Below are 25,980 nucleotides of genomic sequence, written 5' to 3'. Positions count from 1 at the left end.
AATGCGAACACCACCAATCAGATACTGTTTGCGGTTTATTCAAAACTGAATGGCTGCAGATACAAGAGATTCATTACGAATTTTGGAGATCAAATCGTGTTTTGCATTATTAATTAATAAACCCCTGATCCTGTAGAAACTTGCGCATGTGAGCAAATCTGTATATGTGAAACACCCTGTTGAATTCAAAGGGGTATTTGCATGTATAAACATATTTGCATGGATAAGCCTTTACAGGATTGGGGACTCAGTAATTGATTGCTGGACAGAAGTGACAGCAAAGGAGGGCACCATCAACATTTTAACTTCCCCTGTTTTGAGGATTGCTAGTAGATAGGTTAATTCAATTGTTTTGGGCTAGAGGATTAAATTTATGATTGCTCGTGGTTGCTATGGAGAGATGGAAATCTCTCATGTTCTGAAACTACATCTTGTTCTCCATGGGGAGAATTCCCTGTGGCAGTAGAGAGGCCCATTTTAGTCACTGGCACTCCATCTGGGTGCTGGGCTCTGCCCCCACAAAGCAAATTGCATGATTGAGGCCTTGAGTGGTCACTATCTTCCATCATAAGGCTGATTTCTCCTCCACTCCTCTACATCCCACATCCCACAAAAAGGGTTGTGTGGCCTTTCGTTCTTGCAGGTGTCATCTGTGGCCAGGAGAATTCCATTTTGTTTTAAATTTCTTGCTAGTGCAAAGATTTTAAGTGGATTTGAAAATAAAAAACATTTTGGAAACCAACATGGGTAACCAAGTCTTTCCAGTTCTGTTCATATTGTGTTTTAAAAATTGTAAAACTTGCAACCCTGCAAGTGGATTGGTCCAAGTGGACCTGGACACTTGCACAGAATTCCACTGAAGTCAGTGGGGCTTTGCATGAACGCACCGGACTGTGACATCTGTACCGGTAACCTCATTACAGGCATGTTCCATCTCTATGCTATAGCCAGTTTATTCATCAGCTCTGCCTGCATGACTGACACTTGCCACTTCCATTTTCTACTTGGTTTATATTCATACTACAAGTGCTCTTGTCTTGTCTTGTTCAGGATTTTGGACATGAATGATGGGACTCCCCCCTTGACATACAAAAGATTTCTTCATATTCTCTCTGTACTCGGGGACCCTGACATGCCTGTACGAAACCTTACAGCTGAGGATTTCCAGTAAGTAATTTTCATACAGCAAAAATAGACAACCCAGTAAAGAGCTCTTTCTCTCTTGTCATCACAAGGGAAGGATTTGGCCAGTTTAAATGACACTATCGCAGGGGTGGGCAAACATTTTGGCCTGAGGGCCACATCGGGTTTCGAAAATTGTATGGAGAGCTGGTTAGGGGATGGGGGCATGGCCCGCCACCCCCATCCGCCCCCCCTTCTCGCCCCCTGACTGCGCCCCTCTGGGACTCCTGCCCCATCCAACCCCCCCCCCCCCGTTCCCTGATGGCCCCCCCCCCAGGACCCCTGCCCCATCTAACCACCCCTTCTCTCTGTCCCCTGACTGCTCCTGGAACCCCCGCCCCTGACTGCCCCCCCCCCGCCGTCCCATCCAACCTCCCCCTTTCCTTCCTTACTGCTGCCCCTGGACCCCTGTTCCATCCAACCACCCCTTCTCCCTGTCCCCTGACTGCCCTGGAACCCCTGCCCCTGACTGCTCCCCGCCGCCCCATCAAACCCCCCCTCCTTCCTGACTGCCCCCCCAGGTCCCCTGCCCCCATTCAACTTCCCTGTTCCCTGCCCTCTGACCGCCCCGACCCCTATCCACCCCCGACCACCACCCCAAACTCCCCTTCCCTCTATCCAACCCGCCCTGCTCCCTGCCCCCTTACCGCGCCAGGTCAGGCCGGGCTCTGCAGCAGCACTGCCCCAGGAGCTCGCAGCGCGCCCCCCCCCGCCCCCCGAGCACTGTGCCGGCAGCACAGTGAGCTGAGGCTACAGGGAAGGGGGAGCAGCTGGGGAGGGGCTGGGGGTGAGCCTCCCGGGCCAGGGGCTCAGGGGCCGGACAGGAGGGTCCCGTAGGCCGGATGTGGCCCGCAGGCCATAGTTTGCCCACCTCTGCGCTATTACATGATATATTGCATTATTTGAACATGTAATTAAATAACGGGTTGTATGTATAAAGAATGTGCAGCTGTGGCTAAGAGGGCTAAAATAATAATAATAATTAATACTGCATTATTATTTTTATTTATTATTTATTTTATAGCACCTAGGAGACCAAGTTATGGACCGGGTCCCCATTGTGCTAGGCACTGGGCAAACACAGAACATAAAGACTGTGATACTTGGATGTGTAAGCAAGGGAATATCGGTGGCATTACCTCTGTATGTGACATTGGTGAGACCATTATTGGGATACTGTGTCCACTTCTGGTATCCATACTTTAAAAAGGATGTTGAAATAATTGAAGGGGTTCAGGGAAGAGCTACAAGCTTAATTTGAGGTCTGGAAAACCTGCACTGCAGTGAGACATTAATGAAGCACAAGCTATTTCGTTCATCCAAGAGAAGACAGTGACTTGGTCATGGTCTATAAAGACCTACTTCAGGAGGTGTCTTCTATTAGCAGAACACTCTTTCATCTAGCAGACATAGGCATGACATGAGTCAATGGCTGGAAGTTGAAGCTAGACATAATCAGATAGATTTTTACAAGTGAAGGTAATTAACCACTGGAACAACTCTATTCTATATAAGTCTTATGTCATGCGTCTCATCATAATATCTCAGCACCATCCCACAGTGCATTAAGCAGTGACAAACATCCATCAGGTGTTGCCTGGTCTCTCATTCTCTCCCCCAGGGAAAAGCATATGCAGTAGAATATCTTGTTTAATAGATATTTTTTAAAAAAATACATGTTACTATGTGCTTGTTAGAGAAGGCAAGGTCTCTTGGAGTGGAAGGTGATATGGTTTGTGATGGGCCTTAGTTCCTGGGGGAGTTCATTCCACTGTCTCAGTCTGACCTCCAAGGAAGTTCTGTCTCCTGCTCAGACAAGCCTTACCCTTACAGTAGATAGTTCCATTGGACCAGAGGAGTGGATTTGTTGACCACAGTCTACATCCTGGAGCTTTAGGCTCTTTTTGATACTGTGGGCCATGCCATGGAGTGCCTCGAAGATAAGGACTGAGACCTTGAACTGGATTCAACATTCTATGGCAAGCTAGTATAGGGAACAGAGGATGGGTGTCATATATTCCAGGTAGCCTGTGATGCTAAGGAGACACTTAGCCGTGTTCTGGACTAATTCTGTTTTTTAAGTGCTGAAGCTCATGCCCAGGTGTGTTGCATTGCTGTAGTCCAACTGAGAAGTGACAAAGTCTTGAATACAAGCCAGGTTATCATCCACCAGGATGGGACGGAGTCTCCTAACCAATTGGACAGTATAGAAAGCATTACTTGTGAGTGCTGCTGTCTGAGAGCCTAGCATCACCAAGGAGTCCAAGAGTACTCCTGACTGTGAACTGAACTGACCAACTGTGGCTGTGAACCTTCAACCAAATTCTTCAAAATGCTCTGCCCACCAGCATCACCTCTGTCTTGCTCGGGTTCAGCTTCCGCCAGCTACACTTCATCTATGAGCTGATCTCATCCAAGCACTGGGCCATCTTGGTGGTAGTCATGTGGTCATATGTGGTGAAGGATGGATAGAGCTGTGTGTCACCATCATATTGCTGGCAGCTGAGTCCATGTTTTCTGACCAGTTCACCTAGTGGCTGCATGCCAGTGTGGTAAAGTCCTGGAGAGAGAATTGATATCTGTGGCATTCCACAGGTGAGAGGTCTAATAGTGGAGGTTTAGTTTCCCATCACTTCTTGTTGGGTGCATCCCTCCAGGAAGTACTGAACCATTTTACTGTACTGCCCTGTTTCCCTGCCACCTCTCTCAGGTGAGACAGTGGTGCCCAATGGTTGACAGTGTTGAATGCTGCAGAGAGGTCCAGGAGGATGAAAATGGATGTTTGTCCTTCATCGATTGACATAAGGAGATCATCCATCTGTGCCACTAAAGCAGTTTCAGTCCCCTCTCTGGGCCTGAATCCAAATGCTGCCAGGTCTAGATTATTGGATTCAGTTAGATGAGCTTGTAGTTTGCATTTAGCTAACTTTTCTGTGAGCTTGCTTAGGAATGGGAAGTTTGACCCTGGATAGTAGTTGGCACCACCTGATGTAACTAGCGTGGGTTTCTTGAGTGTTGGTGGGTCTGTTGTGCGTTTGAAGGAGGAAGGGAATGACTGACTAAGGGATGTGGTGGAATCTCCATCACCTGGAATCTTTGGCTGTCTCTTTCTAAAAGATACGCTGTAGCTAACCCAGAAATCACAGGGTTAATGCAGGAATCACTTGGTGAAAATCTGTGGCCTGGGTTTTGCCAGGGGTTCTACTACATGGTCACAGTGGCCCCTTTGGGATCTAAACTCTATTCATTTAATGCACAAGGGGCCAGGATTAAGATTACATGGGCATTTACTTCATCAGACCTTGCTGATGTAGCAGACGAGAGTACATTGTGTGTGTGTGTGTGTGTTTTCTCTCATGCATGCAGATATTACTGAGGGAAGCTGAGTCAAAGAGATACATTTTTTTATTTTGGTCTGAAAGCAGTGAAGTTAGTGATCCAGAGGGGAGTTGTACCAGAGCAGGAAAGATGGTGTAGTAGACAGAGCACTGGGCTGGAATTTCTCAGCCACAGACTTCCTGTGTAACCACAAGCCAGTCACTTAATCTACCCTGTGCTTGAGCTCCCATCTGTAACATGGCCCTCACAGGGGTGTGGCAAAGATAGAATTGATTGATTATGGTGAGACTCCCACTTAGTCCTGCCATGAGTGTAGGGGACTGGACTAGATGACTTTTCGAGGTCCCTTCCAGTCCTATGATTCTGTGATTACAGTGGTGAGAGCTGTGTAGGTGGATAGATAGACGGACTTATGGGTTCTCTTACACTCTGTTTACTTTTCCTTATTGTTTTAATTCCTGGTTATCTTTTTAAATACATGATGAAAGCTAAAGAGGCTTATGCTTGCTTAGTGCTGCGTTCCTTGAAGGGCTCACATTACACCAGTGCTCCGAGCTCTGCACTGCCTTCCAGTTCCTTTCCAGGTGCCACTGAAACATGGCTGCGCCCATGTTTCAGGGTGAGTAAAAAGGCCTTTTGTAACCTAACTCTCTTTTTGATGTGGGTGCTGGATGACTCAGGGCCCCTGACTGACCCTCTTCTTTTCCTTCCTATTTGAAGGGAGACACCCCACTCCGCTGCGCATCCATCATCACAGGGGTTGGGGCCAGCCCCAGCAGCAGAAATGTGGGGTTGCTCAAGGGGCCACTGCCCTGGGAGACCAGGAGCACCCTTAAGGGCAGGCGCAGAGGGGAACCTCCTGATGGATTAGCAAGGGACAGATGTGGAGGACAGTTGAAAGGAGCGACTTTGCCTCCTGCCCCTGATAAAACCTATTACAGCCTAGGGAGGCCGATTTCCAGAGGTGGGAGAGACAGGAACAGGGGGCTTGGAACCTGTCCTAAGAAGCTACAAGCCTGAGGATGGAGGGGAGGAGGCTCTCCCTCCCAGTCTCCAAGACTAGGAGAAGACAGCTGGGGAGGAGGGGCTGGAAGGAAAGCACCTTGGCCCTCCCTGCCACAAACACAGCAGACTGGGAGTGAAACGGTGTGCCGTGCAAGGGCTGTGCGGCAGGGAGCTCAGCAGGCCAGTTGCTGGACCCAGACCTGAGCGCTGCCCTCCTGTCTCCCTCTGTCTGCATCCTACAGGGCTGAGAACTGCCTCTCTGCACTCTGGTCCCAGTGGCAATGATCTGTCCATGTCCCCACCCTTGCCACCACTACAGGTTGGGGTGAGCACATCCCCTGCTCAGACACATCCTATTGCTCACCCTGGCTTTCCCAGATCCAGTGTCACCCCACAGTGGGTCTCCCTGTGTCCTTGTTTGGACTTATTCATCATGGAAGGGTCTGCTCAGAGGTACAGCCATGGGAGGTGAGGGAAGCATGTCCCCCGACTTTTCACTATGCTGCTGCTGACTCTTTTAGTGGCTGCAGGAGTAGCTCATTCCATCTCCTGATCACAACTCCCCGCTAACGTTTTTCAAGGAGGCTGCCGACGGGGACTCCTGACTATATTACACCTCTTGCTCTGCTTATTGCTCTGGTGGCATTGCCCTGTACCATGATGTCAAGGTTCCTCCCCCACTCTGAACTCTAGGGTACAGATGTGGGGACCTGCATGAAAACCTCCTAAGCTTACTTTCACCATCTTAGTTTAAAACTTCCCCAGGGTACAAATTAATTTTATCCTTTGTCCCTGGATCTCCACTGCCACCACCAAACTCTAACTGGGTTTACTGGGAAATGTAGTTTGGACATGTCTTTCCCCCCAAAATCCTCCCAACCCTTGCACACCACTTCCTGTGGAAGGTTTGGTAAAAATCCTCACCAATTTGCATAGGTGACCACAGACCCAAACCCTTGGATCTGAGAACAATGAAAAAGCATTCAGTTTTCTTACAAGAAGACTTTTAATAGAAGTAAAGAAATCACCTCTGTAAAATCAGGATGGTAGATACCTTACAGGGTAATTAGATTCAAAACATAGAAAATCCCTCTAGGCAAAACCTTAAGTTACAAAAAAGACACACAGACAGGAATAGTCATTCTATTCAGCACAATTCTTTTCTCAGCCATTTAAAGAAATCATAATCTAACACATACCAGCTAGATTACTTACTAAGTTCTAAGACTACATTCCTGGTCTATCCCCGGCAAAAGCAGCATACAGACAGACACAGACCCTTTGTTTCTCTCCCTCCTCCCTGCTTTTGAAAGTATCTTGTCTCCTCATTGGTCATTTTGGTCAGGTGCCAGCAAGGTTACCTTTAGCTTCTTAACCCTTAACAGGTGAGAGGATTTTTCCTCTGGCCAGGAGGAATTTTAAAGGAGTTTACCCTTTATATTTATGACACATGACTGAAGAGGAGACAGGAGTGATCTCCTTGGCATGCCGGATGGGAAGTGCTCTTCCTCCCTCCTCTTCGTCATGGTCTCTCTTTGAAAGAAGCCTCTCTTTTAAATTAGGAGATGTAAGCCTCCTCCTGAGCTGTGCCTGGCTGAAGATTACAGGGTGCCCCTCCCTGAGGATTTGGAAATCCCCCGAGAGAGTCAGTCCCCCTGGAGAGGGGGAGAAACTGAAGGGCTACAGCGACTAGAACAACACTTGAAAAATCAGGTGAGTCTTGCTTTCTGTGTACCCGTTCCTTCTCCTCTTGCTCTGGATGCTGGCTAATAGCTCCAAACTGACCCAGGTGATTATGGCCCTTAGCCCTGCTGCAGATGGCTGGGTCTGAGCCCAGCAGGCGGAGAGGCTGGCCAGAAAGGATCACTCAGCACCAAAGCACCTTGCTTCATCCCAACTCTTGGCTCCTGGAAGGGCTGATATCTATTGGCATAGGTGTCTCCAAGCAAACAACTCACGTCCTCCTGGCATTTCAGAAGCCACCCACCAGGCTAAGTGGAAAAGATGTGTAGTTTGGTACAGTCACACCCAAGTGGACCCTCTTATAAATTCAGAATACTCCTCTGACAAGACCTGTCAGCTTTTTTGGGGAACCTGAGGTTTGGAGGGCCCATAGAGTAGAAGCAGCCTGGTCTCTGGCCTCACACAGAAGGTTGATGTATTTGGAGAACTAAGTATTCCAGATGGGGCTTCCTTTGCCTTTGGTACTTGATTTAACAATGGCCATTCTACCTCGGATGTCGTTGTTGCCTTTGGATTGTGGTGCACAGAGAAGCTTGGGAGGAATGAGCTGGGGCAGCAGCTGGAATGCAGTGTCTTTATCCCGGTTCCCTTTGGATTCAGGTCAGTTTAGGAGATGCATTTATAAGCCAGGGTGGTATGGCTCTTCATGTGCCATGAACTCTAAGCAAGGCTTCATGGGGCCTGCTGCAAGCTAGCCCCGTGTTCCGTGAGAATGACCCCGGGGCTCCGTAATACTGCAGTGTGACAAACAGGAAATTCTGCCGCAGCTTCAGAGAAATTCAAAACTGGAGGTGTTGTTACTGAAAGAAATGAGAAAATATACAGTGCAAGCAACCAGGTCTCCCTTGAGTTATTTATTGTTATATTAAATTCAGCTTATTTCATACCACCTCCAGACTGTTACTTTAAGGTGCCATGGGATTGTGTGTTGAGAACTCATGATTGCATTGCAGCAGTTGTCATGGGGAAAACTGGAGATTGTTGGTAGCTGGGTAGGAGGCAGTAGGGGTTTTTGGTCCTTGAGGAGCCAGCCAGGCTCTTTAGGATGGTAGGAAAAGCTCATTAGCTGGCCATTTTTGCTCAAATAAATCATCAGCAAAATAGTTGATAATGTCATTAATGATCAAAATTAGGTTTCAGATTTAACACCCAATTAACAAATGGCATCGTTCACCCCTCTCTTAGAGCAGTTACCCTAGACTGTGGAATTATTCCACTTATCCTACTGTTCCTGGAAGACATCTCTGCCTTAGTTTGTTTTCAGTTCATATTTTGAAGGTTTGCTTTGCAACTTTAAGGGCCAGGTCATATATAAATGAAAGTTTAGAGTCTAGAGCACAGTCCGCAGCCAGTTCCATAACCACAAGTATGACGCTTCCCAGGGGTACCCCGGGTTGTGAGGCACCTTGCTACCACCTGCCCTTAGCATTAGGACATCTTGTCTATGCCTGCAGGGGGTCAGCTCTCCAACTCCACTAGTCAGCACAAGCACTCCTCTCTAGGCCTATGCAAGCCCCGCTGTCTCTCTATACTCTATAGGTTAGTGACCGGCACACTCCAACCCCCGAGCCCTCTGAGCATCTTCCTGGAGGGTTCAGCCCCCTTTCCACTGAACACGCACTGTATTCACAGATTCACTGCTCCCAAAGGAACAGTACCCTCCTGTTTACCAAAAATGCCTCAGATCACAGCTCCCCTTAACACACAGCCCTTAGACAGGTTTACAGTGAGAACAAGCAAAACTATATTTAACCCAAAATAGAGATTTGAGAAGTAGCAAGTAAAAGTATTGGAAACAAATGGTTACATGTAAAATACGATCATAACACGTATCCTAGAGCCTAGACGTAAATTAACAAGATGCTTTCCTGTCCAACGAAGTTTAGCTCACTCAAAGTCCCTTTGTCGTTTTCCAGCCAGGTTGGCTGTGACCTTCTTTTCATAGAACAGAACACACTGAGAGTTCATCCTCTTGGGGGAAGGGGGAAGCATGTCTCTAAACCCCCAACAACCCATTGTCTTTATTTATAAACAGGATTCCCTCCCCTTCCCACCCCCCCAGTTGTTTCTTCCTATGTGCTCCTTTCTTGTTGACTTTACAGTCTCTTGATTAGCATTCAGCTCAGACTGTAGATGGGCCTCCATTGTGTAGCAGAACATATACAATACACACATGACCTCCCAGAGAGAGATGAGGGTCTCTTTCTTCCTGCCTAACAGAAGCATGTTTATCACCTTCTGGTGACTTGCCTTAACTCATAAAGATGAGCCTGGGAGCTTAAATTCCTAACTGTGCTAGACACTAAAAATCATGGACTCGGTAGAGATAGTGGTTTTATGTCTCGTAACAACACTCTGTAACCCACTAGCCCTCCTTTGTCCTATGCCTGCAGAGATGTTAATTTCCCACTATATCTTGAATAGGCTCTTGTAACTTGTGTTAAGTCCTTATGCTTAACAATATGTTCTGCCTTGCAGTTAGCTGTGACACTCAGATTGCCTTTCTAGATCTGAAGAAGAGCTCTGTGGAGCCTGAAAGCTTGTGTCCAATAAAAGATATTCCCTCAACCACCGTGTCTCTCTAATATCCTGGGACCAGCATGGCTACAACAAAACTGCAAACAGTTATCAATACATTCATTTTGAAATGATTCTGGTGACCAGTGGGCTACAGGCTCTCAGTAGAGACCTCACATGTCACCTTCTAGTGCAATGTTTGGTTAGATAGGCTTGTCTTATAGGTATCAAATGGGTTCTTGTAACAGGCTTTAAAGCCTCATCCTCTAGGCAGGTGATGATACTGCTGGAAAGTGGCTTTTGCTGATTCACTATTGCAGTGGGGAAATTTCCCTACTAGCCATAAGAAAAGCGGGAGTGGCTTTCCATGGGAGATTTAGAGTGTGGGCTGAGCTCTCCTCAAGGAGGAACCCCGGGTCATCCAAGTCTAAGGAAAAGACTTGGGTTACATTTTGTATTTCATTTTGATTTGAGTTCTTTTCACGTATAATGCCCAACTCCAGGAAGGGGCACAACTTGTGTGGCCTGTGTTTGGAGTATAGTGGGGAAGCCACCTGCCCACAGCTCTTTTCTGTTTCATTAACAGGCCATAAATTGTGGTGTTCTACCTAAAATTGGTTTGTTTGTTTTTGTTTTTAGGGCTGGATAGCAAATTTTACTAAACCAAGAACAATTCCAAATTCTCTGCTTCCAAGTACTACTGGACTGAGTCCCTATTTCAGCTTGGGCTGTTTGTCAGTTCGGAGGTTTTTTTATAGATTATCAAACATTTATGCTCAGGTAAGAAAATGCTGTGTGCAAATCAAGCCAACGCAATGGTTATGTAACAGTTTCCTAGAGCAGACTAGTCTCCTCCTCAGCAACAGTCGTATTAACAGTGCAAAGTGGCTTTCGATATTGTTTGAAATATTATCCTTAAACAGATTAAAGCCTTGCCCTGACTAGGATTTCAAGGTGTGATGGTAGCGTGTGTTACCAAACTCCATCTAACGAACACTTGCTAAAACTGTAGCCAAGACAAAGCAATTGTCCTTTAGTACAGGCTTTAAAGTGATTGAGTTGGTGGGAGGAGGAGAAGCCTAGGGTGTAGCTCAACCAGCTAAAATTGAGCTAAAGGTGTCGTCCCAGAGTGACGTCCCAGAGGTTCTCTGTCGACAAGACCTATGTGTGTTTTGGCTGCAGGTCAAGCTAAACAACATCAAGTTTGTCCTCCTTTGCAAATCTTAAATCTTGTATATGCAAACATGTCGGTTTCCATCAGTGCATAACTCAAAAACAGATGTATAGAATTTGCACAATTTCTTTGAGAAGAAATTACCATTGAGAACAAGCCTGGAAAATGCCACCCTACATGGAGACTCTGTCACAGTCTGCATGGGCGCAGGGGTCCATTTGTGGGAATGAGACTTCACTGTTTCATTAACATAAACCAGGAGTTCTTCATGAACTGTTTAAAAACGGCTACTCTTCTTCAGTGCATGAATCCGAGCAACTAGAGACCAGTCCGTGCGTGTCTGCTTTAAGGAATCGTAGGGGTTTTATTTTGCTTTGGGAAGAAATCCTGGTATGAATCTATCCTAGAAGGTCAGGGTGTTGCAGAAAATTATCCCAGCTGGCCAGGAAATGTTGAGTTTTAGGGTTTCCAGCTCACTTTGTTTCGGTGCTGCAAACTTTGTTTCAGACCTTGGCTCCTTGGATTCAACAGGGAAAGGCTATAAAACTCGCCGACGTTTTCAGCTGTGCTGTCTGGGCCAACTCATGTGCTAGTTAACCTCTTGCAGCTCAGCTGCAGTCAAGGGAATTACAATGACTTCCACAGGTCGAGGCTCTGGCACTGTGTCTTTGTTGCAGTCAAAGAACCACTCTCTGCCACCTGTATCACTTCAAGGACAGCTTCTATGGCGAGAATTCTTCTATACTGTGGCATCAGCAACACCAAACTTTACCAGAATGGCGGGGAACCCCATCTGCCTTCAGATCAACTGGTACCAGGATGCAGAGAGACTCTACAAGTGGAGAACGGTAAAGGGCTGAATTCCCATTTGAGGAGAACCGATACATTCATTTCTCTTGTTGGTTGTTTCTAGTTCACCACACTGTAATGCCCTAGGACTGTGAATAGCATTTTAAATAAAATCAAGCCACTGGGTACAACATACATTTTATAGAGCATCTTTCATGCAAAAGGTATCCCAAAATACGATAGAGAGTTAAATACTTAGAAAGAGATTGACTTCATCAAGATTTATATTGACCAGAGAATTTAATATAGCCCATCCACCTTCTAGACACCTGAGCACAGGGCTGTAAGCCAGGGCACTCTGAGTCCTATTCCCGCTTGTTCTCCTGACGATCTGTAATACCCCAATGAGAAAATTCAGAAGGGTTGAAGGAGGAGGAGATCTAACAGTGTCTTCAATATCTGCCTCTAAAGGAGATGGGAATGAAGGATTCTGTTGGCATTCCTGCCCCAGGATCTTGCAGTAATGTTTCACCTGTCATGGCCCCTGGGTATTTTTTATTTCCTGCTGACTCTTTGGAGAGTTTTCCAACCAACCACATAAAACCCAGGGAGCCTAACCTGTATAAGAGGTACACAGTGATAATTATTAATACCTAGCTCTCATACACAAACAAAGAGCCTGCTCCAGGCCCCTCAGTGCAGTGTGTCCATATAACCATCATCAATATTTTTATCATTTGCATATTCTTATGGCCCTGATGACCTACTGCTACAGGTTTAACCTTCACAACCTTGCATCCTATGTTGTCTCTACAAAGTTCTGTCGTTCCGATTTGGTAATGCTTGACACCTGTTTAGCATAGGTGTCTATGATGATGCAAGTTGCTAGCCAGGGGAGAATCACAGAGCTGGGGGAAAAAAATTTGGACAAATAGTTTATTTGCTGAAACATGCAGTTTTTGGTTGACTCAAAACAAATTTGCTGAACAGTTTGGGCCCAAAAAACTTTTTGGGGAGGAGGAGGCCTGCTCCCTATAACTTCTGGGATGTGAGAGACCCCGGTTCAATTCCCCACTCTCCCTGATGTGGAGAAGGGATTTGAGCATGGGTCTTCTACAACGCAAGTGAGTGCCCAAGCCACTGGTCTTGCAGTCTCGCCTGCTGATGCTGTTCCAGTTTGTGTATATAAATAGTCATTGGAGTAGGTACATGAACTTGGGTTTCCCACATCCTAGGTGAGTGCCCTAACCACTAGGCTTTAAAGCAGCAGTTCTAAACCCACGGCCCAATTAAAGGCTGCCGAGCTGCACAGTGGGGTCCGGGTTCCCGGCTGCCCGGCACGGCAGGGTCCGGGCTGCCTGGCCCGGCGCAGTGGGATTGCGGGTTGGCAGCCAGTCCTGTGTGTCGGGGGTTTCCACCCAGCCCCACACAGCGGATGTCCAGGGTCTGGGGCTGCCGCCCAGCTCCGCAGGGGTCTGGGGTCAGCGTCAGGGCTACCAGCTGGCCCCATAGGGCTGGGGTCTGGGCTGCCACCTGGCTGCCCTGCCACCTGGCCCCACGTGGCGGGATCCAGGGTTGGGGCTGCTGCCCAGCCCCGCACAGCAGGGCCCAGGTCCCTGCTGCCTGGCCCCCCACCTAGGGCTCCACTCCTGGCCCCACTCTACTGGAGGGTGGGAGGTGCTGGGCATAGGAGAGAGGTTGGAGGGGTGCGCTGTGGTTCTCAACCTGTGTCCCAGGTAATACAAAATAGGTTGAGAACCACTGTGTTCTAAAATCATTCTCATTCTTGCTCCCTAGCCCATTGTGCCAGAATATCCCATACCTCAGTGGCAAAGTCACTCTTCAGTGTGAACAAGGGTTCCAGTTTGGGCCCCTAATGTCTGATCCTCTGACAAAGTGACTGGCCTATGTGTTTAAAGAAAGGGCAAGAGAGAAGAAGCAATTCCGGGGGTGAAGGAGGGAATGGAGTACTGTGTGTATTGAGCAGGAGGACTGAAATCTTCTGTGTGTGTTTTAGGCTCAGACAGGGTTTCCATGGATTGATGCTATCATGACTCAGCTTCATCAGGAAGGTTGGATTCACCACCTTGCTCGACATGCTGTTGCCTGCTTCCTGACTCGAGGAGACCTCTGGATCAGCTGGGAAGAGGGCATGAAGGTTCGCAATCTTTTCTTTCATTGTTCATTGGCCTGTTCCTAAAGGTGCTTTGAAGAAGCCCCTGTGAAATGCAAATCTTCTGGAGGATTTGAATTGTCAAGCAATCATAGAATTGTAGGACTGGAAGGGACCTCAAAAGGTCCTCTAGTCCAGTCCCCTGCACCCACGGCAATGTTTTATTATACTGTGCACCTGTGGTAAGGTTACATTAGAAGTATTATATTATTTTTAATACAGTAGTGCTCAGAAGCCCCAGTTGAGATATGGGCTCTGTTGTGCTGGACGTTGTACAGATACATGCATCATAAGAGGCAGTTCCTGCCCTGCAGAGCTAATAATCTAAATAAACCAGACCAAGATTGGGAGGGGATATAGAAGCACAAAGAGAAGTGACGGGCTGAGCGTCGCACAGCAGACCCATAGCAAATCCAGGAATAGAATCCAGGTCTCCTGAATCCTGACTCCAGGTGTAAAAAGCCTAATTCCAGCTTACTAGCCACAAGAGAGAAAAACAAATACATATACACAAATGAGCATAGTCTCTACTGATGCCTCCTAACCAGCTCCTAGATCCCCGAGGTGCCTGCAGGTCTTTCCTTCACCATAGCCTGCCCAGGCTGACTTCCTTCTAGTAATATATCCCGATAGTTCCCAGCCTCCCCTGCTCTTAAAGGGATAGCACCCTATTCCAGTGTCTTTTTACCAGCCTTTGCCCTTTATTTCACAGACCTGCATTCTTTACTTCCTTGCCACATAAGTGTTCCCTGCCCCCAAGATGTGTTGTTTTCTCTCTCTTTAATTTCTCATGAAATACAGGTGTTTGAAGAGATGCTGTTAGATGCAGACTACAGCATCAATGCAGGAAACTGGATGTGGCTGTCAGCCAGCGCTTTCTTCCATCAGTACACACGCATTTTCTGCCCGGTCCGCTTTGGCAAACGCACAGATCCAGAAGGGCAATATATCCGGTAAGAAGACACACAATGTAACAACCCTTTTTTTTTTTTTTATTATTATTCTAGGTACTTATTTGGCCCCTGCTACTGTAGTATCTGAGTACCTTGCAGTCTTAACTGTCATTATCCTGTAGTCCAGTGGGGTAGGCAGAGCTATTATCCATGTTTTACAGATGGGGCACGGAGTGACTAAGGGACTTGCCCAAGGTCACACAGGAAGCCTGTGGCAGAACAGAATATTGAGCGTGTGTCTCCCAAGTCCCAGGCCAGTGCCCTCACCACTGGGCCATCCTTCTTCTCTAGTGCAATAGTGTATCAATCCCTACCACGCTTTCTGGTCCTGTCCTTGTGCGTTTTAGCAGAAGCCTATACTGGGACTCAGGAAAGTTGGGTTCTATTCCTGCCTGTGCCACTGACCCACTGGGTGACCTTGGGCAAGTCACTTTCCCTGCTCTGTGCCTCAGTTTGCCCATCTGTAAAATGGGGATCCCGCTCCTGACCATCTTTGTAATACATTTTGAGAGTTACTGATGAAAAACACTGTAGATCATTAGTTTCCCATCATTGCTGATAAAGATATTGAGCAGGTTCATGTTTAAGTAATTGGCAATTTTACAATAGACTTCAGTAAGAACAGGATCAGGCGCTAACTAGATATTTGTGTCTAAGCATGCATTCTCCTTTTTCCCTTGCCACCTCCTGCTGTCTGATTCATTTAGATCTGTTCATCTAAACTCATACAGTTGAGAGAGACATGCCGAAATATCAACATGGTTGCTTAGCACTCTTGTGTGTCCTGCACTGAAATACTCAAGTATTTGCCTACAGAATTTATATATATATATATATATATATATATATATATATATATGTATATATATTGTGTGTGTGTGTGTATATTTTTTTTTGTAGAAAATACCTCCCCGTGCTAACGAATTTTCCTTCCAAGTACATCTACGAGCCTTGGACAGCACCCGAAGAGGCACAGAAGCAGGCAGGATGTATTATAGGTAATTCTGAGGCCATGTTAAGGATTTTGCTACTGATACAGGTTGTGTGAAATAAGTATATGCTAGAGATGAAAACGTAACATTTTCAGCAAGGATTTGGCCCTTACATTCTGAAATGGATTAGCCTAACATTTTCGATTGTTTCAACTCTCAGATAAAGATGACTCGTTATTACAGACTGCAATATGCCTTCAGGGTCTGCTGTGCCTTAATATTGTCTCATGTGCCAAACCTAATGCAGTCCTTCAGGCTGATGTCTGTCAGATGTACTCACATGGTCCCCATTGCTATAGTATCTGAATGCCTCGCAGTGTTCAACGTATCCTCCTCTGCTGCTGTGAGGTACAGTTGTGTTGTCATCCCTGTATTACAGATGGGGAGTTGAGGCCCAGAGAAACAAAGGACTCAGGCTCACCCAGGAGGTCTGTAGTGGAGCTGGGCACTGAATCTACTGCTCCCAAGTCCCAGGCTAACACCCTAACCACTAAGCCATCCTGCCTCTCAATATGCCGCTATACATCACCCTGTGGTGTCTTCACACTGGGATAAAGAGGGATGGGGCTGGAGGGTTGTGGGGATTTGTAATGGTTTTTGCACAGTGAAAACTTGCTGAGATTGTGGCTGCAAACCGGAAAGTCAATGGCAAAACTCCTATTCAATGGAGCCAGGATTTTGCTGTGTCTGTATTTGAGGCATGAACCGGGGAGAGGAAGGGTAGCCCGTGGTTAGGGCAGGTGCCTATGACATGGGAGACCTGGGTTTAAATCCCTGCTCTTCTACAGGTTTCCTCTGTGACCTTAGGGAACTCATTTAGCCTTTCTGTGCGTTCTGTATCTGAACAATGGGGAAAACAGAATTCCCTGCTTCACAGGGGTGTTGTGCAGATTCATATGTTACAGAGTGTGAAGCACTGAGATACTATAGAAACAGGGGCCATATAAGTACCTAAGATAGATACATGACAAGCAAGCCTGCTGTGGTTATGCCAGCAGCATCCTCTCTGAGTGCTTGAGTAAGAAAGCCACAGACAAAAGCATAACTGATTTCTATCACTGAACAGTTCAGCTATGTCAAATTTCAACAAGGAACAGCTGTTACTTGTCCACTCTCTCTCTCTCTCTGATTTTAAGTGTCCCCTCTCCTATTGATAGACGTGGCTATAATGCCAGGCACTACACTCAGAGCTTTCCTAAGCAAGCCACTGGGCCAAAGAATGCTAAAACTGATGCTGAGAACAAAGAAACTCAGAGGATCAAGCTTCCAAATCTCACTTCTGCCTCAAGGGCCTTTCTTGGTTGCTCCTCCAGCAGAGGGGCCATTCAATACAGCATGAGACCTATGGAGAGATCACGGCTGCTATCTTAATCCCAGTAACGTCCTGCCCAGACGTAGTTCTTCCAGGGCCACTAGCACAACCAGCAGCACCAGTGGCCTAGTTGTCTGCAGCCTAAAGTACCAACACCTCCGACATGGACCTGCTGCAAGAGGGAAGGGTTTATCTGCACCCTCTCTCCCACCCCGAGCAGACATGCACTGGAGCAGCTGTAATTTGTCCCTCTCTATATATGCGCCTAATAGCAGCACGATATCTTGGCTGGGATTTCAAAGAGTGTAAGGGAATTAGTAGTAATTGCACTGAGGTAGTACCTAGAGACCCAATTATTGATCAGGACCCCAATTCATAGATTCCAAGGCCAGAAGGGACCATTGGGATCATCTAGTCTGACCCCCGGCATAGCACAGGCCAGAGACCTGCCCCCCAAATAATCCCTAGAGACGATCTTTCAAAGAAATATCCAATCTTGATTTTAAATTGTGAACGACGGAGAATCCACCACAACCCTTGTTCCAATTGTTAATTACTCTCCCTGTTAAAATGTACGCCTTATTTCCAGTCTGAATTTGTCTAGCTTCAACTTCCAGCCATCGGATTGTGTTAGACCTTTCTCCGCTAGACTGAGGAGTCCATTATTAAATATTTGTTCCCTGTGTAAGTACCTATAGACTGAAATCAAGTCAACCCATACTCTTCTTCTTGTTAAGCTAAATACCTAGACTCCAGAAGCTCAATCAGTAATCCTTTAATCTCTCTCATGGCTCTTTGTTGACTCTTCTCCAATTTATCAACATCCTTCTTGCAGCATGGGCCCCAGAACTGGACACAATATTCAAGTAGCGGCTGCAACTCTGCCAGTGTGCTAGGCGCTGTACAAAAACAGAAGAAAAAGATGGTCTCTGCCCAAAAGGTGCCCAAATACCAATACTGTTTCCATTAGGCAGGTTTTGCCAGGCTAAAAATTCAAAATATATTTTAAAATAACTATTCTAATTAACTCAACTTCTTGGCTGGTTTCCATCCAGGGAGATCATTCTGTGAAGTGATACTCAGTCTTTGATAGAGCATCAAAAAAGCTACTGCTTGGCAAAAGGCCATCTTGATCAACTTTACTGACTTAACGAGAGCATTCAATGGTGACCACAGACAGACACTGTGGAATATTGCTAGAAGCTATGGGATACCAGACAAAGCTGATCCACATAATAAGGAGTTTATATGAAGTCGATTCATGGTAAGATTGGATATAGCCCTGGGTGAGTGGTTCAGTATTGTGACAGGAGTTAGACAAGCGTGTGTTATCACTACTCCATTCGCAATAGACTGGGTGATGAAACAGGCAACAAAAGGCATTATGGATGGTGTAAGATGGTTAGCAGAGATGAGTGACACAACCTTGACTTTGCCGATGACATTGCTTTACTAAGCATGACGTGGACCAGAATGCTTGCCCTTACATCAGAGTTAGAACAGGAAGCAGCAAAAGTTGGATTGAAAGTAGATGCAGAGAAAACCAAGATTATGAAGGAAGTAAGCTGGACAACAGATGCAAGGCTGTAGGTGGATGGAAAATAAATTGAACAGGTAGAAGAGTTCTGCTATCTGGGGAGTGTGATGACATTTGAAGGTGGCTGTGATACAGATATTCATATGAGCCTAGGAAAAGCAAACACCACTTCTGGAAGAATGAACATCTGGTCAAACAGAGGTTTCTATGCCAAAGTAAAGATTAGATTATACCATGCAGTTGTACTAAGCGTGCTGCTGTATGGAGTAGAGAATTGGACAATGACAGTGGCTAACAAAAAGAGATTGGGGGCTGCCCATTATAGATGGCTGAGCATGATATTACACATTTCATAGAAAGACAAAATAACAAATATAAGAGCAAAGGTGTGGACAGAACAGGACATATTAGAAAATACCCTCAAAGAAAGAAGGTTCAGGTGGTTAGGACATATACACCATATGGAAGACGGGAGGCGTACTAAGCAAGCATTGAATTAGGTACCCACAGGAGAAAAAAGCAAAGTAAGCTAAGAAAGAGCTTGCAGAAGACAGTGACGGAGGATATTGAATGTGCTGGCATCACCTGGGAGGAAATACCACAACTAGCAAGCAACCATAGTCAGTGGAGGAACTGGACTTCCCGATGTGTCAGAGACACGGGGGGAACTAAGATCTAGGTGTGATGGTTCTTGTGGTGCACAGGACTATGAGTCACCTTGTTACACCTCTGCCTCCAGCATAAAGGAGACTTAATCATAGAATCATAGAATATCAGGGTTGGAAGGGACCTCAGGAGGTCATCTAGTCCAACCCCCTGCTCAAAAGCAGGACCCATACCCAATTAAATCATCCCAGCCAGGGCTTTGTCAAGCCTGACCTTAAAAACTTCTAAGGAAGGAGATTCCACCACCTCCCTAGGCAACGCATTCCAGTGTTTCACCACCCTCCTAGTGAAAAAGTTTTTCCTAATATCCAACCTAAACCTCCCCCACTGCAACTTGAGACCATTACTCCTTGTCCTGTCCTCTTCCACCACTGAGAATAGTCTAGAACCATCCTCTCTGGAACTACCTCTCAGGTAGTTGAAGGCAGCTATCAAATCCCCCCTCATTCTTCTCTTCTGCAGACTAAACAATCCAGTTCCCTCAGCCTCTCCTCATAACTCATGTGTTCCAGCTTAACTGGGTGTCAGCTCCCTGACATCACCAGCCTGTTTGCCAGCTAACCACGCTCTTCTGGGCAATGCCAGCCCTGACTTTGCCTTGCAGGTTAACAACAGGTGCCTCCCAGTCTTCAGGCCCCTTTGACACGATCCCCTGTAGAGTCTTGCCCCTTATCCACAGAACACTCAGAGAATCACCAGGTCTGCTGTCCCCAAGGGGACAGTGCACAAGCCAGCTTGTGTGATTCAATGCAGGATCAGCACCTGGCTCAATATCACAGCACTGAGATACACTGATAGTGAAAACAAGGATACATGTATTACCAAAGACTCAAGATTCAAGACATAGTGAGTAAGGATAATGGAAACAAAAAGTTATGTATAAAACAAAATCATCACATGCTTTCTAGAGACTAAACTTACCAGGCTAACCTGTCTAAAAATGTTTACCTCCCCCCCAAAAAACTAACATCACGGGGGCAGCATTTCAGTGGAAGTTAGTTGTGATCCCATTTTCACTAATGCAAACATTCTGCCCATTTACTTCCTAGATGTAGGATAATGAGGTGTCTTTTTTGTTTCCCAGATAAAGTCCAGTGAAGCCTTGATATGTATCTCAAGATAATCCTCTGCTGTGTTTCTCGACCTGTTAGTTCCTTTCTGAAATTCTTACAATCCTTCATCTGCATTCAGCTTAAACAGGTGGTGGGAGACCCATTGTGAGTGAGACAATACTTCATGTACATTTCAACAGAGAAACCAGTGAATAAACATCCCTTGTCTGTCAGAAGACCTGTTTGTCAACTCTGCCTTAATACAGACTTTAAAACATATTTTCAGTATATATATATATATATATAGACTCCTGATAGAGTATCCTTATGTAGTATCCTCATCTTTACCCCAGCTTTCATTTAAGACCTCACACAACATTCATTGGTGAACTAGAATGTACATACTGAGAATCAGGATATTTCTGTAACCCCCCTTGCCACTTGGCATCAGAAGCTCTTGGGTCCCGCTAAGGTCTTCTTATTTCTGGTTATCTTATTATCTCTCCCTCATGCAGAGACTAGCAGAAAACGCAGACTGAAGTGGTGCATACACCCTCGGTACAGGGGGGAATTTAATTCCCAGCTTTCCCGGGCTTACTATTTGGTATTCAGTTGAAGAGTAAAAAATAAAAAGGCCTGAATACTTTAATTTCTGGTGCAAATCCTTTTGAAAAGATAGTGTTTAAATAAATCACATTTGTAGAAATGGCTGCCGATATTTTCTGTCAGGTCAAGATTACCCACTCCCTATGGTAAACCACAAGGAAGCCAGTGACCGTAATCTGCAGCTCATGAAACAGGTCAGAGAAGAACAGTATGGAACAGCACAGCTCACAAGAGGTAAGATAAGCTAAGAGACTGCACATTCAGTCTGACTTGTAATTGCCATATACTGACTTGTAATTGCCATACAAGTACTAGCCGTGGCTGTGAATTAAAGTGTGCTCTTTCAGTGTGATTGGAATTGTGCAGATAACTGATCATTACAGCTCTGCACAGATACAAAAAAGTGGATCTGCAGCTGCAACAATTAGCTTGTATCAGACCATGATCTGCACTCCACATTTTATATATATCCATATCGGCACCAGCACCCTATCTCACTGTTAGAGCCCTGCACGGATACAAAAATTTGGATCTGCATCCAATGCACAATCCGCAAAGAGGGTAAACAATACAACCACATCCGCAGATGCAGATATCTGCAGATATAAGGCGGATATATGCAGATTTGCAGGGCTCTACTGATAATAAAACGCGCTCTTATCCACAGTGGTATTGTTCAATCCCAGCTGGTGTTAACTCATCTTAAGAAAGAGTTTTAATAATTATTATTATAATAAGTTACTCTTTCTTTGAAATGCTAGATGTGTACCAGTTGTTTTTAATAATGTGAACATTATAATATGCATATAGTAATATTATGGATTTTACTTCATCTCTCGATTTGTAAGACATTTCAGAGAGATTTGCAAATGGGTTTATAAATCTGCATCTGGCCGTGTACTCTAAACCTACCTTTGTGCTTTCAGTACTCGATTCAGCAAGGTGCACTTAATGCCCTTCCACACCTGCTCAGAAGGACACAATGAATTATAGATTGTCATAGTTTGGGGCAAACGCACCTGTATTCCCACTCTGTGGTCCAGCCAGGTCACCCACTCTTAGGCTTCTGGATCCCCAGTCAATACCTCTCTTGGGCGGAGACACGTGCCGCTCTCCTTCTGACCTGGGTATTTCCAGGCTGCACAGCTCCCAGCCTACACTGTGAATTCCCCAGCAAAGTCAGACTGCCTAAGCAGGCCTGCTTTACTTCTCTCCTCAGAGACTATAAACAGTGTAATTATCCACAGTTAACTTACAGCACAGCTCTTTCTGCTAAAGCATTATAGAGAAAACACATTAAAAACAGTAAAAGAAGTCACACCCATGCTAACAGCTTACCAGAGATCACACGAACAAGGGCTCTGGCAGGTGATCAGTCCTTCAAACCCCACCAAGGGGTTTTCTGCAGTCACAAGTTAGTAACCATCTTGGCTCAGAACAAGAACCTTCATGAGTAGGTCAAGTCCTTCCAACCCTTCCCCAGAAGAACTGGGGCCTCCTTTGGAAAAGATGGTCCTGTCCATTTGCTAGGTCAGAAAACAGCCCCTGAATCAGTTTAAACTCAGGCTATTTATCCAAAAGTCCTTTCTTTGTCTGCTGATCTCTAGAAAATCCAGTTTGAGCCAGTATGTGCAGCTTCTTGATCAGGTGGTACGTCTCTAGAGGTTTTACAACCTGAGTGAATTTTCCTAATCACCTCCCACTGTTCTGAATTCCTGTCCAGGCTGTGTATACCATCCCCCATGGAATCACATACAATCCCTAGCCCACAATGATACATAAACTTAATATAGTAAGATCTCCCAAAGATATTATAGGAAATTGCTATATCTGTCACACAGGTGATACACATAAAATAATCCTGTATGTATCCACCCATATGCCCCTTACACCGAACTACAATCTCACCAGTCAGTATACTTCATCTGTACATCCAATATAGATTACATACCACCAATTACCTACTGTAAATACTGATCTACAAATCTGGTCACCAGTGGACCAAATGATCACCTCTGTATAAAATGTCTTTTAACAATGAGGAATGTGGAGTTCTCATTTCTTCTCTATCCATTGCACATATACACAGTCACACAAATGCACAAAAAAATTGTGCCCAAAGAAATGGGGGGATGGGGGGAATGGGTTCATTTATGCTGTCATTGAAAGGATTACAACTTTGTGGGAGTGAATGGAAACTGAAGAAAGTTCTGTATGTGCACAGGCATTGAAAGGGTTACGTTTGCTGAGGAATGTAAAAACGAAATGGTTAGCTCGCAGAAACTGAGTGTTCACAAGGGTTAATCAGAACCATCCAGATTTCCAGAGGTGGTATATTAAGTATCCATTTTGTTTTGGGAAGAACAAAGGAGCATGGTGTACTTTTAATATGGGATTTAGTTAGACTCCTTGGCTTATTACACTCTAAAGAGACCTTGCGTTCATAAAAAATTGTGGACTGAAACATCTAGAGTATGACTGAGCAGATTCCTTCCCAAAGGTCATGGATTTTGGATGATATAGATCGATATAGACATGGATATAGAATGAAAAAGATACAGGGCTCACATTTTACATTTCTTGCATAAATTTATTGTAATCTTGTGAAAAATGCTAGATGATGTCAGAATGAAATGCTTCTGTCAAATATCAGCCTGAGTTTGTTTGAAATCATAACTTACTGGGCTCTTTCTAGAACCCGTGCCTATTCCTGAGTGTGTGTCATATTGATGTCAAGGTCTTATTGTTAGTTGTTAGTGTTAAACCTAATAGAATTGCTAAGTACAACTGCTTTTAAAGTCATGTGTTTCAAGGGGCTGCAGTGAAACTAAGGAGCCTTTATTGAAAGATGCTGAACATGAAGACTGTACAGTTATAAAACTCTGTTCAGTGTTTTTGTTTCAGATCATTAAAATATCATATTTATTCTACGTAGATTAAACTTTTCCCTCCCATGCCAGGTTTACTAGGGAATTAATTTTGTATTTCTGTGGAAATCTATAAATTTCCTTGTTTAAATTTATGTTTGGCATATAATTTGTGCCATAGGCCTACTCTTCCCTTAATACAAAGTGAGATTTTATCAAAGTAGAAATGTGTCCCATCTTGCTGAATGGTAAATTAGGAAGTCTGAATTTGTCAATTTGAAGCCAAGAGGTAAAAGAATTTCTCTTAGCTCAGAGATATTCCAGCTGAGCCATCAGAAAGACAGTTTTATCTTAGGTATCTTAAATTGTGGCTCTGGTCTGAAAATTCACTTCAAAAATGGCCTCCTCTTACTCAGCTGATCAGCTTTTGTGTATATCAGTGCCTCTGAGTAGGTTATTCCAAGCTAATGGCTAGAGGGGGCTCGGCAACCGTTTATGCAACCTCAACAAGTGAGGAGGACTGAAGATCTGCCATTTGCCTTCTGGTGTGCCCCCTCAGAGCTGAGCTCTGTGCCCCACAAATATTGGGCATCCCCCAGAAACCTGTCAGACATTGTACTAGATTAGATGTTCCATTGAATTGATCCAGTATGACAGCAGGTGGGATACAGGACTGTATATATAGCATTGATCTGATCCAGTGTGGTAAATCACCTTTGAGCTAACCACACGTGAAGATTTTAGCCTAGAGAAAACTTTTGAGAAAGTTATGAAAAAGATGGTTACAGAAAAGCCTTTGACAGAGTCGAGTGGAATTGCTGTCTTACAACACTAAATATATTAATCTTTTCTCTTCTTTGCTAAAATGGATTAACTCCATATATAACGAATCAAGGAGTCGGAGCAGGCATTGTATAGGCATGTCTGAGAGATCTTCTGAAGCCCCTTGTGCCCCACACCATTCAGATTCAAGAAATAGGTGAACATTGTCAATCAAATTAGTCTAATTCCTTCCTGCAACTCAAGCCTCAATTTTTTCTTCCTAATAATTTTTTTCTTAATACTATAACTACGGGATTTATGTTCATAGATCAGCATGTACCACGCTTAACTAATGAGACTCAGTGAAAGATGTTCAGCTGATGTAAATCTGCATAGCTCCTTTGAAATGGAGCTCCCTTGATTGACATCTGCTAAGGATCTGACCTAAAAAATTTTGAGAAATGCACCTGATGTAAGTAAATGTGGTGCTTGTGCTCCAAATGTGATATATTGGATAAAGAAATCTGAACCACAAAAATTATCTGGGAAACTTCTCTGGGTACTCCTTTCAGTTGAGCTGTACATGGGCATGGAGGTCTGCTTGCACAGATCCAGGTGCAGGATCAGGGCCTTTAAAGAACAACATTTGCTCAATTTCTTTTAAGGTCTGATAAAAAACATGACTCTAGAAACAAATGTATATCAAAGGGAATCAAATGTTGTTGGAGATCTTACACAATAAACCTGAGACTGCTCCGCGTATGGAGGTGTGCAAAGCTGTAAGACAGCTGATAAAGTATAAATAGCTAGTGAATGAACAATTGGAACAGGGAAATAAAAGTTTTTGATCAAAGGTATCTCTCCTGGGTCATCTTTTCGGAAGATGATTCCACACAGAAGTTTCTCCATATTCTTTTTTCTTTGGTAATTGTATGTATCCCATGGTAATGGAAATCTGAAAGGTTCTGTCAGTACCTGAATATATTTGAGAAATTTCACAGAGAACTGGTTTATAGGCTGTGAAACAAGATCTTTTAAAAAGCCCTCTCTCTCCCCTATCCCTCCTGCCATACACACAAACAAAAAAACCCTCTAGAAGTCATTGGCTAAATACAGTGGTGTGAAATAGGTGGCTTCTTTCATATTATTTCACCTGGGCCAAATTCCACATTCCTTGGTCATGTTAAGTAGTACTTACTCAGAAGACTTGTCCCGTTAAGCTCAGTGGCAGTGAATAGTATTCATTCCAACTAAGGGTGGCAGAGTGGGTTTCAAAGTGAATACAATGAAAGGAGGTGTCTCTTTGATTCC

The 25,980-nt window shown here is 45.0% G+C and overlaps 1 protein-coding gene across 1 annotated transcript in view; it reads left to right on the top strand.

The window, feature by feature from the left end:
- The window catches only part of LOC144278143 (cryptochrome-1-like), a 34,659-nt gene that overhangs the window by 4,090 nt on the left and 4,589 nt on the right, over positions 1–25,980 (top strand). Inside the window, exons 3-10 of the mRNA XM_077839341.1 lie at positions 1,051–1,167; positions 7,089–7,239; positions 10,426–10,566; positions 11,638–11,808; positions 13,767–13,907; positions 14,724–14,875; positions 15,776–15,873; positions 21,164–21,274. Of these exons, the coding sequence (XP_077695467.1) occupies positions 1,051–1,167; positions 7,089–7,239; positions 10,426–10,566; positions 11,638–11,808; positions 13,767–13,907; positions 14,724–14,875; positions 15,776–15,873; positions 21,164–21,274 (1,082 nt within the window). The remainder of the gene's footprint in view (positions 1–1,050; positions 1,168–7,088; positions 7,240–10,425; positions 10,567–11,637; positions 11,809–13,766; positions 13,908–14,723; positions 14,876–15,775; positions 15,874–21,163; positions 21,275–25,980) is intronic.

The sequence above is a fragment of the Eretmochelys imbricata genome, chromosome 21 (genome assembly GCF_965152235.1).
Source record: "Eretmochelys imbricata isolate rEreImb1 chromosome 21, rEreImb1.hap1, whole genome shotgun sequence".
Lineage (NCBI taxonomy): Eukaryota > Metazoa > Chordata > Testudines > Cheloniidae > Eretmochelys > Eretmochelys imbricata.
Note: the sequence above shows the minus strand (reverse complement) of the source record. Positions and strands in the feature narration are given on the sequence as shown.